Source organism: Strongylocentrotus purpuratus, unplaced genomic scaffold (genome assembly GCF_000002235.5).
Source record: "Strongylocentrotus purpuratus isolate Spur 01 unplaced genomic scaffold, Spur_5.0 spur5_scaffold_6, whole genome shotgun sequence".
In the NCBI taxonomy this organism is placed as follows: Eukaryota; Metazoa; Echinodermata; class Echinoidea; order Camarodonta; family Strongylocentrotidae; genus Strongylocentrotus; species Strongylocentrotus purpuratus.
Window position 1 is genome coordinate 11,890,524 of NW_022145612.1, and position 20,743 is coordinate 11,911,266.

The window sequence follows — 20,743 nt, forward strand, 5'->3', positions numbered from 1 at the left end:
TGGCTTAGATCCATTCAACCAGAAATATTTTAAAAAGGTCTTTTAAAGATTATACTGCATATTTTTCCTTGTTTGTTTTTAAATGTCTTTTAGGTACTTTACTTTTATTTCTGTAATGTAATGATAAAGAGAGATATTCTTCATTTATTATTTATATACATTTTTTTGTTTTGAAATTTCTCCTTAATATACACATGTTTGTTCCTTGTTTTAATAGGGTATGGTTGGGATTATGTATGGAGTTCAGAACACCCCCTCCCCCAACTTGAATATGGATCAATTACATTTAATACCTGAAGCATGTTTTTGCTATTTAAAGAAAAATGTGATTCTAACATATCACTCTTATGAATTTATAGTTTATTGTTTAGATGAATGAGAAGTGCTTTGTCTTGAGTATCTTTTTTTTCTTTACATGTATACAATGCTACTGTTTATATAATCACTCATTGGATATCTGTTTATATTCATTTTCTTTTGATTCATTATCTTCATTTTAAACTCGCAATGGGTCCAAGTTTATCCCCATCTTTAATACAATTCCTGCTTTCTATTACCCGGTGCTTATGCTGTACACATTAAGAAAGACATTTTCACATTTTATAAAGCACTTCAGCCAACACTGTTTAAAAATGTTAGCAAACTTAACGGATGTGCACTTTTTTTTAAAGAAGTGATAAAAGAATTGAATGATGAAAAAAAGAGAATTTACAAATCAAACCTTTGAGAGTTTATTCTGAGCACACATTTTGTGTACACTGGTCTGTTCCAATTTACTCACCCTGTGCACAATGTTCAATAGGACAGTTGTTAGCCGCCCAAACTGTCAACCTAAAACACAGGTCTAGACTTGTGTTTGGGAGATGAAAAATCATTAAAGAAAAGTGCATGTACAGTGTTTGTTTTCTTTCTTCACCATATGGATGTTTCAGAGGCAGCAAGTAAATTGCAAGACAGACACAAGGTGTGTTTGTTTTGGCTCCAGTTACCCCTAATGTTAACTTGCAGTTTGTGGATTTAGGGACATCACTAAGGGCATGTAAGAGCTGCATAAAACATTCAGTGAATTGATGACATGACATCTCAAATTCCAATCAATACTTTTGAGCTGTCTTGCAGCTTTTTATGTATTTTTGTTTTCAACTGTTGTATGTTTTTATTATCTGAAGTGAAATCTGGATTTCAACCCATTCCTTACAGGAACCATACATGTGGTTCATGCAGAGCTGCCAAGTAGTACGAATTTGCCGTATTCCGTACGGAAATTAACTTAAAATACGGACGTACGTTTTTTTTCATGTTGAAATACTGGGGGGGGGGGGGGATCGTTTTTTTGTTGTCGACAGGTCCGTGTTAAAAAAAACCCACGCGGGAAGGACTTTCATTTAAATGCGAGGTGCAGTTGAATGTGTAAGATCATTAATGTAAAATTTAAAAAAACAGTAAAGGACCTAGGATAGAACCTTGTGGTACGCCATGTGTAATAGAAGAAAAATTGGAGGAATTGTTATTTTAAACTTAATATTGAGATCTATCAGAAAGATTACTTTCAAACCAAGATGACAGATAAATTTGAGTGTTGTTCTAGTTTCCGAGTGGTGAGTCCACACAACGATTACTGAGCTGGGAGACATTGGCAGGCATAGCGCCAAGTGAAGGGACATAAATCGAAACTTTAATTTTTTAATTTTTTTTTTGTATCTGTGTAAAAGACGCACCCCCGACTTTGGATTTTTTTCGGCGGCAAAAAAGTGTGTCTTATACACAGAGATTAACGGTAGTGTAGATCTAGTACAACACAATTGTTTACATGTGGGACGGAAATGGAATGGAATTTTTTCACATGGAAAAAATATTGATTTTTTTGGGTCAAAATACTGATTTTGGGGGAAAAGAATACTGAAAATGTAAAATACAACTTGGCAGCTCTGTTCATGTATTAAGTCTAGAATTCACTTGTCATCCATTAGGACATCCATTTAATTTCCTGTACATGTTTATTTTTTTCTTTAAATTACAGAGTCAGCCTCAACAAATACAGCAGCAGCCTCCACAGCAACAACAATTACAACAACATCAAATACAACAACAGCAGCAACACCAAGCACAGCATCAACAGCAGCAGCAGCAACCACAATCAACCCCTCACTCTCAATCTCAGCTGCAGCCACAACCACAGCAATCTGTTCAGCAACCAGTACAAACCCAGGCCCAGGTGCAGGTGCCAACCCAGCTGCCACAGTCCCTACCATCCCAACAGCAACAGCAGCAGCAACAAGCTCAAACCCAACAGGTATTGTGTTAACCTTATTTCTGTTACTCTACTTTTCATTTAGTTTTGGATATTTTGTTTTTTACTCTGATGTTTTGGTTGCATGACCTGCATGGGACTAAAGGTTTATTTATTTGTAGCCTAGGTGAACAAACCTAATACTTTGAATATATCTAAATTAGATGTTACAAGTTGTACCTTTCATGCATGAGAGATATAAAAGGTCAGTTATCTCATTTGGAAATGTACCTATCAAATGGTAGGAATTAGTACCATTTTGTTTTTTTCTTTGCACCATATTTTATTTCTGTATAGAGTATGGAAATAAATTTGAAGAAACAAACAAACAAAACCCAACAACAACATAAGCCAGGCAGCTCTTCATGTGTTGTTATTGAAGACAAGTGTTTATATTCACAAGGTCAAGTTCGCTCTTGTTTTGAGAACCTCTTTTTTAGACAGGTTCAAAGATAGATATTACAAGGCATGACATACATGTAGCAACATCTATGGATTAGACAGTTGTTTGTGCAGAGTACCCCCTTTGTTGCTCTTGGTGGTCTGAAGGTTGTTCAATTGAAGTTGACAGTAGCCAAACTTGTTTTCAACGTCTGGCTCATCCTTAAAACCCAGTATATGATGTGATACCGAAAATAAATAGAAATTGACAATAGCACACAATTTGAGAATTTAGGAATAGACGAAATGGGGTAGGAGTCTTAGGATTTGTCTATTGTTGAATTCTACAATAGGTTTGGAAAATATTGAATTTTGTAAGTAATTGATCAAGTATCAAGTTTTCATATTTCTTCCTAGCTTTTTAACAATTTTCCGTTAGAACGTGATTTTGTAATGAACATAGGGTAAGGAGGTAATGTAATGACTATGATAACAACATGATAAAAGTACTTTTTGTTGGGGGAGGGGGATAGGGTCAGAGGATGGTGTTAAAATTCAAGGTAATTTGGAGAAAAAAAGAAAAAGAACATTAAGCAAAAAATGAAGTTCATGTGCAACCATAGCTTACATACCCTTTTCCATAAAGCAGAGATAAAGAAGAACTGGTACCTGTAATACCACAAAGAGCGGAAACATCTGAAAGTACATTCATCCTGTTAAAAATGATAAGAGGAGATAACATCTCATGAAAATCATTCGATATAACAATCAGCTTACCATAGAATGTTCACAGGATACATAACAAGCTTTGTTTTTTCATTGTGATGTGCTGTAATAACAAGTCAGAGGCCACACCCCTTTCATGTACAGTATGTGCGCAGTCACCGATAATAACGATGTCTGGGATTTAGGCAAATATGAACCTCCAAACATGAGCCTCAAAAGAGAATGCATGCTGTTTTATTGTGCATTGATTTGAATTTATTGAAAATTTCATCATACTCTTTCATGTGAACAGAAGAAACTTCTTAACAAAATAGATCTGTAAAAAATGCTGAATGCAATTATTAAGAAATGGTTTGATATTGACTTCATGACTTATATGAATGTTTTAGAAGTAGGTCAATGCTTAGCCTCTTTAGGGAACATAGCAATAAAATAAGGAATAACTGGCACCCCCCCCCCCCCCTGGCATCGCCTTTGTGTCTTAAAGTGTGTCAATCACAGTAGGGGGAGGAGAAGGAAAATAAAACTCCCATTGCCAAAGTCAAATTGTATTTTAGGGGTAAGGATTAAAGAAAGGTAAAAAACAATGTTGTTGTAGGTAACCTGTAGATGAACCATTGTTGAGGTTAGAGTACTTTTATGAGTGATCATGATGATACAAACGGAACCCTGGCAAGAGGATGATAGGACATTTGCAATGTGACCTTCAGTCTGTAGGGTGGTGTACTGCTCTGTCAAATATGTTTTGGGTGATGTCAGTGAAGCTGGAAAGCTACTGTTCCTAAACAACTTTGTTCCCTAGTTACACGGTCATGCTTTGGCCCTCTAAAAAGTTTACACGTTGGACTGCTACATCGACTGTGTCATCGCACAGTCATCTTATTGCTGCATTTTATGTCTAGCCTTATGACTGTCATTAAACATCCTGAAACACTCCATGATAATTATAGGCAACAGATTTGTTTTTATTTGGAATTTATGCAATTACTCCCAAAAGTTAGACAAGGTATGGTATAAAAGTATTATTGGGGAAGAGAATTTTATGCACTTGGTAAAAGAAAAGTAGAGCATTCACAGCTAGGGCTTGATTACAGCAACATGGTATTCAAGCTGATGTAAAATAATGCACACAATTATAAGACTGAAAATGCTTTTAATTGAGTCTTCTTGTTGAAAGATTTCAAGTATTGATAGAAGTGTCAAGTTGTTGAAACTACCCTGATTAAAAGAGATCACATTTCCTTTGGATTTGTACATTATAAAACATGAATGGATAATGGGATTATTAAGGTTATTATCTGATAAGGGCCGTCTTATATTAATGACAAGACTGTAGTAGTTTCATACTGTGTAATATAAATGTTGCTACATGACATAGATCAGACACTGATTACATGGTCCATAAAGTGAAGGTTAATCGGTCAAGCACCATAATCCAAAGGCATTCGTATATGTAGGAAACAACATTGATGTAGATCAGGATGGCACGGGCCAAGACTCTTCCAGCTGCACTTGGCTAATCTGACAAAAAAACTTCCCGTCACTGGTTGGCGGATATGAGGGGGAAACCTGCAGCACTCTCAAAGACAATAGTCAACACAACACCAAGGACATATTGGCTCCCTGAGTCAACACACCGTTAAACCACCTAATGGTGATCATGTACTCTGAGTGTACCACGTGACAATCTTCAAGTGTGCTCCTATCCTGTGTTTTACAAAGACAGACGGATTTCCAATAGCTGGTGTCCACCGTATCTACTTAAACACATTTCATTGGAGGGAAGTTGATATCGGTGCAGATAGTTTTGCCAGAAACTGTTTGTTTCCAAGGTTAACCACGGAGCCACGCAACGGTGTTAGGCTTCAAGGGTTATCTGGGGTTACCACCATAGTTCTGTTGTGTCTCCCTCGTGTGGTGGTGTTTTAGGGGACCTGGTGCAATTCCTAAAGGTATAAAATCCTAGTAACATCACCTCCCAAGCTCAAAACTTAGTGAAGGAAACAGGAGATATGGTATTTAGGTGACATTTTGTGATAGTGATCATGCTGGAGTTGGCAAAATGATTTACATGTTAACTCTTGGACTGTACACTTGCACTGTGTATTATAAATCATGGAAGGTGAGTGAAAGTATAAATACTTGATCCTTTTTTGCGGGGGAGGTTTTTTTTTCTTCTTTGTTTTTAGGATTATAGGGCCCAGTTAAATACAAAATATCAGAAACAACATCCTAAGATGTATGACAAAATTGAAAAATAGCAAATCAAATGTGTTGATTTCAAAACTGATTGTAGCTTGTAAGTCTTTTAATGAAACAGGGCCCAGAAAAACAGATTCATTGGTTGTCAGCAAGTGTTATAAACAAGTTATTCACCGAGTTGTTCATGAAAGAAGCTTTACTTGATTCTTTCAAACACAGAAATAACATATTTGACTCAACCATAAACTATAAGCAGAGGGATAAGTATCCTGTAAGGTTCACATTTAATAAGGAAAGATAGTTTCACGTAGAAGGATTGGTTTAGATCTTGTGCACCCATTAATACATTCGGGTGTTTTTTGTACTCAAATCTAATTTACATTAACTTTTTGCAGTAATTCTGAAAGAGGTAGGTGGTACGGTAGTAAGATAGGAATGAAATGACTTTTTGTTTTGCATGAGAGTGACATCATTGTCATTTTTTCTACCTCCCACCTCTTACCTCCCCTCTAACTCTGCTAAAGTTGCCAAGTCTGTCCCATATTAGGCAGGTATTATTGATACAGAGATCAGAAAACAATGTGTTTTATCATGAACCTCTTTTGGCTATGATCCAACTATATAGGTTTATCAGATAAATGAGTAATTGAGAGCATGAATCTAGTTAAAGGCAATATTGATACTGCCCCTCTTGCCTATCCAGCCCGTCCATGTAGAAAATGGGTCTTCCTCTTGTTGATCCATCTTTCATTAAACTAATAAGGCTGGCATTTTGCATGTATGAGTGGATTATCGTACTACCCAATACTTTGTGAAGTTGAAGGTTGATGATACTACCTGTACATCAAAAGGCCTATGTTGTGGTTTGCCAAAAGCACCGTTTCTTTGTCAGCTCCCCCCCCCCCCCCTTAATCAAGCGGAGAGATCAAATCTGTGTCAAAATTTTCCATGGATGTGTATTAGAGATTAAACTTATGACATCAGTGCTTGACATGGTAATCAAGTAGATTTGTATCTATGAAGCATGAATGCTACTTCATGATCATGCACATGGATGTACCAAGGACTTAAGTCCCTACATTACGATGAATAATTTTATTTTGGTAAGGTATTATGACAGAATGTCCCATTTTTCACTTTTGTTTGTTGTTTGTCGCCCACGTGTCACCCTGTGGAGGCATGCCAATTTCTGTGAAAAGACAACAACAAAAAACGCCCTTTTTTTTCTGACCAGTGACTGGTCATTGTTCGGATCACACATCATTTCTTGCATGGTATTCCAACGCAAATATGTCTCCCATTCAACCATCAGTTTTTACTTGTTAGTGTATCAAGAAAAGTTTTCAAAGAATACAAAGAAGTTATTGTATACTTCAAAATGAAATATTAATGATTTTGTGAAGTCATGGCAACCAAAGTCAGAAACACTGCATCAAAAAAATACATACTGCTTTCAGTTTAAACAAAGTCAGGACTTCTAAGTTTTCAGTGGATAAAAGTAGGAAGTTAGCAAATTAGTGCTTGATTGAGTATTCTATGTGCCCTTGGAACACGTTTTATCTCTGAATTGTAATTACAATTTGGGTTAGTTTATGTTTATTAGGGAGGATTGTCAGATCAGGACAATTGTTTATGTCTGTAAACTTTTTGATTTGGCGGCATTGGGGGCATTGGCATGCATTCTATGAATGATAGAAAAATAAAAGTGTATGGAAACTAGTAATTCTAAGCTTATATAATCATGTCAGCTAATATTAATCTTGTATCGAATATTGAATTACTTGATATTTTTCTAATTGTATGAAATATTTTTCAGAGCCCCTCGAGTTCCATGAATGGTCAACATTCATCCCTGTCGTGGTTTGTTCCGATGTCTCCTCCTGTGTTTTATCAGCAACCCCAGGTTTATTACTTTTCAGATTTTATTGAACTACATTTATTAGCTACAGATATACATGTACATGTAACTCATTCAATCTCTAATACAACCAAATATTTATCATAATTTGACACTTTCAAGTAACTTCTAATTGCATCTGAATATATTTGTCTTCCCCTTTAGAACTCTATTAAGAACACTTGAAATATATTATGAATACATTTTTTATCATTCATACACATACATATAGCATACACTGTATATATATATATATTTTTTTCACAGGGTATATGTAAACTTGACAACTCACTAATATTCATTGATCCTTTATTTCCACCCTTCTCTCTCTCTCTCTCTCTCTCTCTCTCTTTCTCTCTCTCTATGTCTCTGTCTCTTTCTCTTTCTCTCTCTCTATGTCTCTGTCTCTTTCTTTCTCTCTCTCTCTCTCTCTCTCTCTCTCTCTGTGTCTGTCTCTGTCATCCTTCTAAATTCACCTATCTGTCTCTACTTCTCCTCCATTCTTTTTCCACATCTCTCCCTTTGAATGTTGTAAGAAAAACATTATGAACAGTATTATCAAAATTCATCTGATGTCATTACAATTTTATTGTAGAATGGCCATTCACAGGCACACATTTCAATTTGGCTGATAATCTTTTCATTATCAAATTCAAAGAATTCCATAGTTATGTTGAATCAAATACTTCATATACAAACCACCTAGTGCAAATGCATAGAGTAGGCCTACATTGATAGAAGTGTTTACAGGAAACCTAGGACAGTTTAGTGCTATTAATAAAGGTCAGTAGTAAGAAAATAACAGGAAGATTGTAGACTCTTTTCAGACATGAAGACAATTTTATATAACCTTATCACATTTCATATATATGCCAAAGTCAGAATCCTACAACATCGAGCAGTTTTTTTATAAAATTTCCATCTCTCTCAAACATGACATTCTGTTTTGAAATGTCCTTTCATGCAATCATTGATCTGTCCAGAGTTGTCTTCACTTTCTTTTAATGGCATGAACTTTTCTAATTTGCATGTTGATTCTATTCCTTCGTTTGGTTGCTTATGCTATAAAGCATCAAGCCTTTACATGCAGCTTTTGGGATTGATAACATTTGCATAATGTTCTTTTGGTGTTGGCCCATACTGATTGCCGCTGTATAGTCAGAGCATATATTTGTGTTGCCTTTGCCTAATTCTCATCCGTGTAACTTCAAATGATTTTGTTTAATCCTAATACTTTTTGTTTTCACTCACATATGATACTTTTGATACTTTTTATGTTTTTTCTTATGCAGGCATTGAATTTCATGCAGAAGTGAACTTAAAGCGTACAGTTAACAACTAAATTATTCATACCCCTTGTGAATTTGATTTTGTTTTTTCCTTTTTCTTTTCATAACTGAAGAAATAAAGGTGGACTGGTTGAATATGGGCCTTTGCTGAATACTTTTAGATGTATGCTTTATTATGTCACATTCTCAAGAAGTATGAATCTGGACAAATCAATTTTTACATACTTAAAAAATTACAAAAATTGTTAAGGCTATGAATAATTTAGTTGTGAACTGTATATAATAGAATGAAATCTAAGTTAGATGAAGAAATAGTAAATTAACAAAGTAATGATAGTGTCATTGAAAAGTTGATTTTTTACATTGTATCCATAGTAGAATGTGATTTATTCATCAATTTTTTTCTTCAAACTGTAAATTCTTAAAATCAGTGATTAGTACTGGATAACTAGATACATGGATGTCTTTTCATCTAGAATTCCACTTTATTTACAGCATTTATATGAATCTATATCTAGGCTCTTAAGATAAACTCCAGTACTGATAAAAAAAAAAAAATGATTCTCACAGAATCAAACGAAACTTACACTGAATGTTCAAGATTACAAATAAATGACATGTGCCAAACAACTTTGGAAGAAAATGTATACTGGCTGAGTAATGAGCATAGAAAGACAAGGAAACCAAGGTAGTACTAGCCCCGACACCATGTGTGTTGTCCCATATATAGCTTTCTATGTGAGTGCTTGTTACTTTACCAAGACTCGGCCAAATTTATTATGATTTTGATGACTCCAGAACCTTGCAGTGCACACCAATACTTACATGCTACATGATCAACTGTTTCTTATCCTTTCCACACCTTTTCTTTCACAATGCAATCGCATTACCAGTACTAAAGTTTATCTTTAAGTGTACATATTCATTCTGCATTAGTTAGCTTAGTGTATAAAACATCTTCTACAGACTTCTATTCTAGCTATCTCAAGAAGTATTTGACTCATCTCTCTCTCTCATAAAAATATATTAATAAGTAACATGCTAGATTTTCAGAGGGGAAACATGCTACACGTACCTCCCTCTGGTGACATTTCATATTGTCATTTCATTTCTGTGTGGTCTTTAGTCAATATGACAAGGTGACAATCAAACATGAAAGAGGCTTGTATGAAGCATGCAATTAATATGTCCCTTCACAGAGGTATAACCAGAACAAAATGAGTCTTTGAAGATAAGGATTATTTGAGAAGTTTTATAATGTAGCTTACAGTATTCCGTGTTGATTAAACCCAGAAACATTGTATATATTTGTTTCGGTTTGAAGTGAATGATGAGCGGGTGGGTGGAAGAAGGTGTTTGAATCACACAAGTTTATTTGAGGAGTCCAGGTGAGGTGTATGTACCACCTACCCCATCACCAGCCCCCCCATCACCAGCCCCCCATCACCAGCCCTCTCACCACCAGTAACGCCACTGGTTTTACATGAACAAGTGTTGACTGAGGTTCAGTTTGAGCATGTCAGTCTCGGCAATGTAGACATTTCCTCTCTCCAGACATGACTATTTGCTCAATAGCACATGCACATGAGTTAACATATAGTTTGCCCCCCTCATGGGACCTGGCATTTAGGGAGTTGTCGCCTCAGCACACCTCTTCTTGAAGAGTGTGTGGGCCGTGCGGTGAGGTGAGAGATAGGGGGCAGTGCAAAGGGTTGGGAAGACACTAGAGGTAGATCTCCCTTGTATCTTGAAATAAAAGTTACATCATGCTTTTTGCTTTTGGCTGCAAAATCATAGAGCTGACTTTGCAAAAGCTGAAGGTTCCTTCTTTTCCATGCGGTTTCAAAGGAATGTTCATCTTTTTCTTAAAGGGATCATTTAACAATGTTAAATCTGAGATACATGGTCCTACATGTACTAGTGTCTCTGATATGGTGTAATATTGAAGCCCTCAAAAAATCGCGCTTCAACATGATCAAGAAGTGCCTCAGCGAACGGTTTTCAAAATTTGTAATTCCAATCATTAATATCTTGATAATCAGCCAGGCGATCGGCTTGTAAAAGTCATGGAGTTCCTGACTGACCTAAAGGTTTATAATTATCATTGCAGCATGAGCTAAATCAAGGATTATTTCTAAAGGATCTAAGACAAAGTTACTGAATCCCTTTAAAATGAAGTTATTCTTTCAATTTTACGACAGGAATTTCATAGAGTTGTTCATATTTATTCAAATTCATATTCTGATGATTGAAATATAGAAGATAACAAAGAAAAGTGGCTGTTTAATCGTTATTAATTTCTAGTGTTACCTTATTTTTTGTTTAATTTGAAGCAATTTAAAAAAAAAAAAGAAGGAATTTAAGTACCCATTATTGAAGTACATGTACAAAAGGCATTTTGAGCATGAACGTCTTTAATAGAGTGCTTCGATTACATTTGGCAAGCTCTATAATTCCCCAGTCTGTAGTAAGTTGATCTTTGTTAAACTGTTGAGGGTTGTGGAACTTGTGGTGAGTACTAAGGAGCAGCCCTCTTTCACATGTGCCTCTTCGTCACTGTTGCCCAACCTGACAGATTGGGCATTATGAATCAGAGGGGGAGAAAAATGTAGTTAGTAAAGCACTGAAACTCACCTTGCCATACCAGCAACCAATGTTGGGTTGATGGAACACCCCACCCTCCCCCTTGTAAGCTTGGTGGAGACAACCTTGAGGTTGTTACACAGGTGTTAGGCTATGTGAAAGATAGGGCTAAATCAAAGGAGACGGCAGTATGATGTGACAAAATTGTATTTGTTGATTCTCTTTAGAAAGATTAGGAAGGGAAGACAGATAGCGAGGGTCATTAATACCTTATACATGTATGTGGTTCCCGTCTTTATCAAACAAGGAAGAAAAACATGATCTTTGATTTATATGAGACCATTTCCAGGTCAAGAAACTTTTGGTAGTATGGAATTTATCTTGTAGAAGTAAAACTAAACTAGCATGGGAATAGACTATCCCAAGGCTTTGACGTTAACATGTTTTTCTCCAGCTCTTAAAAGCACTGTTACATTACAGATTATGGATTTCAAAAGGCAAGAGCCATGAGAAATAGCAAAAGCTTTTTCCAGGAAAGGTGATGTAATCATAATATGTGATTAATACATGTATCTGTTGTTCATGACAACATAGTCACTGATTTTGATAGTTTGTTCCATTTCAGGATCCAAATTTTCCACGAAGACTTAAATTTGCAAACATAAGATTACACTAAAACAAACGATAACAGGGGTTAATAGAGGACTTCCTTGTAAGGGAAACTACCAGCAGTTGTATACTTGAGAGATGCTGTTAAGGGTATCAGTGATATCAATATACTTTACAATGTTTTATCAATGTTACTGGATCACTGCTGTACATGAATTTTCGTTGTATTAACAAATACTTTTATTTTCCACTTCTGTCATTAGCAGTTGAACATTCTAACAAAACATTGGTCTTAAAATGCATAAAATTATAATGTCATGTACTTTACATGTTTATCTAATTTTAATGAATAAGAAATATATTTACACAATATTTTATAGTTAGAAGAGTCTCTAGATACCGATCTCTGTTTTCTCTCTCATAACTTTTGGGTTTTTATTTCCGTTTGAAACAAGTCAGTTCATGTTTATTAATTCAGGACTAGCTAATGGCATTCTTATGTTCCTAATATCACTTAAAATAAGCAATACATTGATATATATTCCATTTTACATTTTGAAATCATATGATAACTAGAAGTTTGAATAAAAAGTTCATTTTTTATGGACTTGTAGTTGAAATTGTCTTGAAGAATACATTTTTTGCATGCAATAACCAAAGGAAAGTCAAAACAAATTCCTTGATAGGAAATGTTGTATGTTCATTGTAGGTCAAGTGTAATCATATGATAGTGAAGCTTGCTTGAACATCTCTCAGCTCTTTTTAGTCTATGAACCTTTGATGCTTGTAGTATATGGATAGAAAATCAGCGTACTTAATTTTGTTTGTAGTTGAATTTAAAATATAGGTGGAGTTAATTAGTTGCTTGGAGTTCTCTAAAATTTCCAAAATAAACATTTCTTCCCAACTTTCTTCTTTCTCGTAGTTGTTGATTTAATCTGCAATCGACTGTACTACATTGAATGTCATATCTTATTTATATACGCTTTTTTGTTTCTTCTAGTTTGTGCAGCAGACAGCAAACTATACCCAATTCCCCCAAGGCCAAGCTTATCAGCAATCTGTAAGCCAGGGACAACTCCCACAACAACCTATCCAGCAACCTTTGCAGCAACCTATACAACAGCCATTGCAGCAACCGTCCCAAGTACCTAGCACCCCTCAGAGGACAGCTTCTGATCAACATGCTAAGGTTACAAGAACAGTGTCTGGTGGCAGCCAGCATGCACCACAACCACAAGTGCAGCCACAAGCAACTCAGTCACAACCCATACAACAACAGATGCAGCTGCTGCCACCATCACAGTCAGCCCAGCAGCAGCAACACGCGTCAGTCACCAATACAACATCTGTACTTAAGCAGAGCATTCCTGCTACTCAACAGGTATCTCGGCCTTCATAATTTCTACCTGCACCTTTTGTATCCGATATGAAAATGTGCTAAACCTTGATTTTAAACAAATACAAAAGAAGCAAACAAGTTATTAAAAAAATTAAAAATATGCAAACAAACAAAACAAATGCAGTTGTCAAGAGTAGACAATCTATACTTTAAAATAATAATATTTTTCATATTCCTCAGTTTTGCTATTGTAAATGGGCTAGTAAAGCTACCTACAATCACCACCATTTCATCAAACAATGAGCAATGTCACAATTATATTCTATTTAGTGGTTTTTAATATTCATGATTTTAAAAACCTGAGGACTTGCAACATTGCGTAATACTTTATTCATGCGTTGGTTGAAGACTTTTTTGTTTCCTTCTTTTTTCAAGTCTGGACAACCATCCCATGTCCCTCAAGTGTGTCAGAACAGCGTGCAACAAACCCAACAGCAGCAAATACAACAGGTCGGCCAAGGGCAACCTCAGCAGCAGCAGCAACAACAACAGCAGCAACAGCAGCAGCAGCAACAACAACAGCAACAATTACAACAACTACAACAGCAACAACAACAAGTAAGTGTATCTTTCATTCATTCTCTGCATTTTGGTTTGATTTGGTACTATTTGATCAATGATCCCCGTAATTTTCTCAAAAATTGTAATGAGATTGGAAAAAATTCCAATATGGCTTATGGCACATTGTTCGGAAACTCCAGATAAAAGACAAGTACCGTAAATCTCCGTGTATAAGGCGCACCTGTGTATAAGGCGCACCCCTATTTTGGGGGCAAAAAAAAAAAATCGTTCTTTTTTTGGTTTTTTTTGTTGTTGTTGCCGAAAACCCACGCGGGGAAGGACCTTCATTTAACATCGAGGTGCAGTTGAAGGTGCTGATTTGTGCTTGTGAACTTGTCACAAATAATAGTAACAATAACGTTTTTAGAAGAAAGTGTAATATCATTAATGTGAATTAAAAACAAATAAACAATACAGTACCTAGGATAGGACCTTGTGGTACACCATTTGTTATAGAAAAAAACATTGAGGAATTACATGTATTATTATAAACTACATATTGAGATCTATTAGAAAGATTACTTTCAAACCAAGATGACAGACAAATTTGAGTGTTGTTGTAGTTTCCGAGTGGTGAGTCAACACACTGATTACGGAGCTTGGAGACATTGCCAGGCATAGCGCCATAAATCGAAACTAAAAAAAAAACTTTTTTTTTTCTTTACCTGTGTATAAGACGCACCCCCGAATTTCAAATTTTTTCGGCGGCAAAAAAGTGCGCCTTATACACGGAGATTTACGGTAGAAGGCAAGATAACATGTAATTTTTTCAATTTTTATTTTGAAAGGAAATAAGTTAACAAGCTGTTTTAAAGATGTTTATGTTAGTTTATCTGTGGAGATACATACTTGCCTAGTTGATACATTCTGGATTGACTCTATGGGATTGGTATACACAATAGGTAACGTATCAAGAGAGATCCATGTTGTAACCAAAGCGACTCATGCATTTACTCTATAGCCACAACACCATCCAATCCAACCTGGCACCACCCTCGGCCAGCCCCATATGATGTCTGCACCCTCCTACGTATCCATAGCTGCCTCCTCAGCAGCAGCCGTTGCAACCGCAGTACCGGTATCGCTAGCTACTACCACCTCCAACGCGTCCGCCCCAGCATGGCACCTTGCACAGGACAACAGGCCACAAACTGTGGATGCATCTAAGGTATGGACATTTTGAATTGTGGATTTTCGCTGGTTGCGGAGTAACTGGGAATTTAGGTTTGAGAAACCCTATAGGCTAAGCTCAAGATTGGTTTTTGGCCTATGATATTTAAGGTTGCATGATTTATTTAGACATGGATCAAGACATTGGTTTGTGTTGTATTCTAGTCTTACTATTGTTTGGAACAAGAAAATATTCTTTCTATCTTTGAATGATAAATTCCGTAGATACTACCTTCCCCCTAACAAAACACACAAAGTCATACTTCCTTAGTTGCTGAATGACTTTATTATTCTGAGTAGAATCCTCTGCTTTCAACTGCTCTCTGTTACTTTTTGTCTGTTTATTAGTCCACCCCTCAGTCAATATCAGTTTGATTTTAGAGTCATTGTACCTGGGCTGTCCTTTTAATCTCTCTTCCTCTTTCTCTCACAAATATTTTTTTTTTTTAGCCCCACCATAGTTATGTGTTCCCCCTTCCTTCCTCTCACTCAGTCTCTGTCTCTCCCTCTCACTTTTTCCTGCAGTTAGTTTCTTATCTTTTCATACAAAATACTACCGACTAGATCATTGTTCATACCTTTGCACAAGGCTATCTATCCCCTACCTTCTGTACGTCATTGCCCCAATGGCTATTTATAGAGTCTGTGTTTGGAGCCTCAGTCTGTGCACAAGTTGTCAGCATCCCTCATTGCCATGGGATTTATCATATCGAGGCATCTATTTTCTTTGTGTGTGTGTATTATTAGTTCTCGGGATAGTCATACGGATGGCCTCCTACATAGTGCCTTATCAGATCGTTCGCACAGATTTTGAGGTTTCACACATTGTGCTTTTTGTCTTCAAGATGTGTGTTCATACATCTGTCAAAATTGTAACAAAAGGCAAATGCTCCCTTTTGTTTAGTAAGTGCAGTTCATATTTACTGTTGAAAGGATTCTATGACATCCTTGTAGAGCTTATATTAGTATCTGGATTTGGAGCGGGCGGAAGTGCTCGCCCCCTCATGAATCTAAAGTCTTTGCCCAGTGCCAATGACTGGTTTCTTGTAGCCATGTTACCATGTTATGATAAAGTAGGCTTCTTTGTGACGTTACAGGTCTTATTGACCATACCAAAATATCTTTATGATGAGACTTTTCCTGTAAGAAATCTGATCTCTTGGCATGGGACACTTCAAATAAAGTTTGGCCCAAATTGACAATACGACATGCAAACTTGAAAATCTCTGGTTGAAAAGACTCAACCCTATCAGGAAGATGAAAATTTGGCATTGTAATTGGTAATTGACAGTAATGCTGGTTAATTGGCAATAGCCAGCAGTGTTGATTAGTATGAGTAGTATTATGACTAGAGGAAGTCTTGGTCCTCTTTACGCCTTCCTTAGGATTTAGCACATCTGCCTCTCATAACTCTTTGAGATCATATTTGTTTGATCCCGGCTGACAGTTAGAATTAATGATTCCCCTGACAGCATCAAGCTGGATGAGAAACACAGGAAATTAATGAAAATCAACCAGGAATCCATGTCTTTGCTACCCTTCCTTTTAAAAAGAGAATACTTAAACATGACCAGCATGACATGAGCATTGCAAGGGTAATTGGTTTTGTAACACATGAAAGACGAACGAGAGCATGAGGCAAACAAGACAGAGGTCCCCTCATATATTCTATCGATCCTATGGCAACTTAATTTATTGTGACATTGCATCTATAAAGGTAGGTTCTTTCAGTACAAAACAAAAGATAGATAGATAGCCATACAGAGCGTTGGAGAAACAGAAGCTGAAAGCATGAATAAGAGAGGCACATTAAGAGAGCGAGAGAGAGAGAGAGAGAGTGCAATGTTCATGGAAAGTTCCATCACGGGGGAGGGTAGACATAGTAGGAGGGAGGATCAGGCAGGAAACAGTGAATCAGTGTAATGTGACATTGTAGACAGTCCATCAAACTCTCTTCTTCTCTTCATCCCCAGGCTATTCCCTGGTTATTGTCCTCTTCGTGCATATTTCTAGACGGTGCCCGAAGGCAGAAGCTCCAAACCAATAATGGTAGACCTTCCCAAGATACCGGTCTTTATCCTTTGTGGTCACGGAATGTTACAGAGACTTCTAACAAGTAGAATGTTGCCCTTTACAAATATGAACCACAAAACCTTCTTCCATATTTCATTTTTGTACACATGCATTAGGGGCACAATGAATGAGTAATCTCTAGATGATGTCCTCCTTTGCTATGCCATTGGATCGATAGTGGTCGCCTTTTTAAGTTGAGGGAACTTCTTTAGCTCTGCTTTAAAACACTCTTTAATATCCGGCCCCAATATAAGAGGTTACATTTTGCTAAGGCCAGGTATTATACAAAAGAACAATTTAGAATATTTGAATATTTATACAAACTCATCAAAATTATTAGTTTAAAAATGTCTGTTGGTGTCAATATTTTTAGACATATCAGTAGGGTTGTCAATCAATTTAAATTCCAACCAGTGCTACTGTTTTCAGATAGAAGTCTGGAAAGTCTGGATCAAAATTAAAATAGTGTCCACACAGTTAGGATCAAGCTAACAATGGTTCTAATACTGCGGGAAATAGAATACATAATACATGTGAAGGTAAAGAATTTCCCATGTTCCTTTTTGAGGGAAGGGGGGGGTGGCTAGTACTTAATATGAGACAGACGTAGCAGAGATATAATGAGATTATGTTTCATGTGGAAATGAAATATTGAGCATACTGCTATCATGTCATCCAGCACCTTGCCTGAGTCCAGACCGCAACCAGTGAGGTAAACATTATCACTTCCAAGTGTTGCATATGTTGTGCACTGTTCAGGCAGCAGCGCTGTGGGCCAGAGATAAGGCATTCTCCAAGTTAAATGTTGCTGGCCAGCCAGCCAACGCATGAGCTTCAGACAGGTGTGGCCATGCTTGCTGGGTGAATGTTATTGCTCACGAATGTTGCATGTGCTCGGTTCAATTATGCAGATAATCTGACCGGCACCAGATCTTCTGGCAGGCATGTGCTGGCTGCTGTTGGCTCCCCTGTTGCCCTTTCCTTGACCTTGCTCTTCATCAATGAGGGCTCCTTTCAACTTCAACGGAAACACGGCATTATACACTCTATCTCATGTTTCCCCTCGGTAGTAAATCACACACAGATCAAAACAAAGTCAGTTACAGAACATTTAGTTCTCGGAGCCTCCCAAACTGATCCAGAAAGAAAGTTCACTTTGGGACTGTGATGTACGTGCCTGTTGCATTGATACTTTTGACAGAGCTAAAGTGTCATGGTTATGCATAAGATGGGGGATTTAGAGAGAAGATGATTACAGTGTGCCAAGAGACCCCAAGACAAAAGAGAATGCTATGTCATTCACCACAGAACGTGCTCAAGAGGGAGAGTTGGTGAGGAGAACACAGGAGAAGGAAGGAGAGAGAGAGAGAGAAGGTAAAAAGGAAGGAGATAAGAGGACAGAAACAGAAGAAAATGAGAGTAGATGATTAAAAAAATGTGAATTTAGGGAAACTGTAGAAAGAGAGAGAAGTTTAATAAGAAGACTTCTTTGGGAATATTAAGTAATAGATAATTGAGAAAAGACATTCGGATAATCATATTACAATCTTAATCATAAAGGAAAAATGTGTGAGCATTGATATGAAAACAGTTAGGATTAGAATTGGAATCTAGCCATTTTACGATCATATCCATTTACAAATATCAAGATCACATGTATAATTGAAAAAAAATGAGAGACAGATTAGGAAGATAGAGATTTTAATTTTAGGATAAACAGACATGAAAGAGAGTTAGAGATGAAGGTGAGCGAGAGAGAAAGCTTAATGACTGGAGAGGGTATTATTAAAGCTATGTATGACTCAATTCATACCCTGGGATAAACAGAACAAGAGAGGGTTTAAAGATGGATTCAATATTCAAAGGCTAATTCATGATTAAAACCTTTGTCTCCCACCCAATTTGTTAACACCTTTTCTGTATTAAAATCAACAAAGAAAACTGTTTATAAATTAATATCAGGACGTTTTTGCTTTCCTTATTTACATGAGCTGGAGTGAAAACTTTATTAGTGAAAAACTTGTATGCAGGTTTATTTTCAGTTCAATTATTTATTAAAAACCTACAGATGTTAACACTTTTTGATGCGTAGGTGTTGTGTGGCAATGTTATTTTATGTAATAAAAAAATAAGCATGAAGAGCATATAAATTAACTACGAAGAGACCTAAGACATAATTTTAGTTATGTAATAATTGATATACTTAATTATGAAAATGATATTGGTTAATATATTAGGATGTAATACATGTTTGTTTTTTGTTTTTTGCGACTGCTTTTTTTCGGTTGGGGTGGGGGGCTCTTTAAGGGAGATCTTGGCATTTTTTGACAACATGTGCACTTGGGCGACTTTTATATCTTCCTACTAATTTGTAGAGTTGATGTTGCAATTAAAAGTGTGAACTTGCATCCTGTCGTTTAATCAAGAACTTACTGTTATCAGTCTGATCAGAAAACATGATCAAATTATTGCGTGGAGCAAAATGAAACATGACATAGAAGGTCATGAACGGGACTAAAGATTAACATACAAGTTTTAGTCTGATGTGAGTGACAAAAAAAAGTATTGGCCTCCCCTTTCAGATCATGTTACTCTAATATTTTTTGTTAATCTAATATTTTTTGTTACTATGTCACTCTTTATTTCAAATTGTGAATATGAGAGTAGACACCAATTAGCACGGTCGAAAAAAGACTAATGCAACATACAAGGTCATGGACATGTTTTTGTACTATATTATTTGGCTTGGTGCATTTTCACTACACTACACAGCAGCATGGCAGACCTGTTCTAATGATGCATGACATTATTGGATTACTCGTGTGTTGATGCATGCCATTTTAATTTCCTTACTTCGGTGGAGTCCCATTAATACTGACTGTGCCCAGAAATCCATGACTCTTTTGTATTGTCTACCACATATCAAAAATTGTGCATAACAAGGCATCTCCCACATGATATTAAGAATGCTAGCCTAGTCTAGGCTCTGCACAAGACTTACTTTTTCTGCAATGACTGATTAAAAGCAGAGAATATGATTGAAAAATAGTGAGAATGTTTTCAGAGAAATATACTGTGCATGCCAGCTAGCCGATACAGACTATAATATTCAGAGGTGTGGAATTGCAAGAATGGGTGCGGTCATGCTTTGAGAGCTTTCTAATATGACCTTGTGTTTGGTATACACCGTTAAATGTGTCCAGCTGTAGTCTCAATCAATAATGAGCTCACATATGTTCGCACCAATTCAAGGCAACTCAAGAAGGTTATTGTTCTACAAAATGAAATAAATTAATAAAAATTTAAAGAAATGAAGAAATAGATAAAACAGAATCCATGCAACTGAATAGGTGTTCGATGGCCCATACTTAACCTTTCCCCTTGAATTTGTTAGAAATCACATATAATGTCACGACTATCAGTTACTGTCTGTGCATCTGTTCTGCTGAGTCTTACAATGTAATGAAAGGAACTCTAAATAAGTATTCCCAGTAAGAAAATGGAGCGGTTCAAGTGTGTATCAGAGGATAGCATGTAGGTGAGGAATTAGGATTCAGATG

General features: G+C 36.4%; 1 protein-coding gene across 4 annotated transcripts in view; it reads left to right on the plus strand.

The window, feature by feature from the left end:
- The window catches only part of LOC754534 (serine/threonine-protein kinase WNK2), a 93,565-nt gene that overhangs the window by 56,988 nt on the left and 15,834 nt on the right, over positions 1-20,743 (plus strand). For 3 of the 4 annotated variants that reach the window (XM_030972869.1, XM_030972868.1, XM_030972871.1), the window contains 5 exons: positions 2,021-2,293; positions 7,416-7,502; positions 12,981-13,361; positions 13,755-13,937; positions 14,902-15,108. In XM_030972869.1, coding sequence (XP_030828729.1) covers positions 2,021-2,293; positions 7,416-7,502; positions 12,981-13,361; positions 13,755-13,937; positions 14,902-15,108 — 1,131 coding nt within the window. The remainder of the gene's footprint in view (positions 1-2,020; positions 2,294-7,415; positions 7,503-12,980; positions 13,362-13,754; positions 13,938-14,901; positions 15,109-20,743) is intronic. The other variant, XM_030972870.1, reaches the window with a different exon arrangement.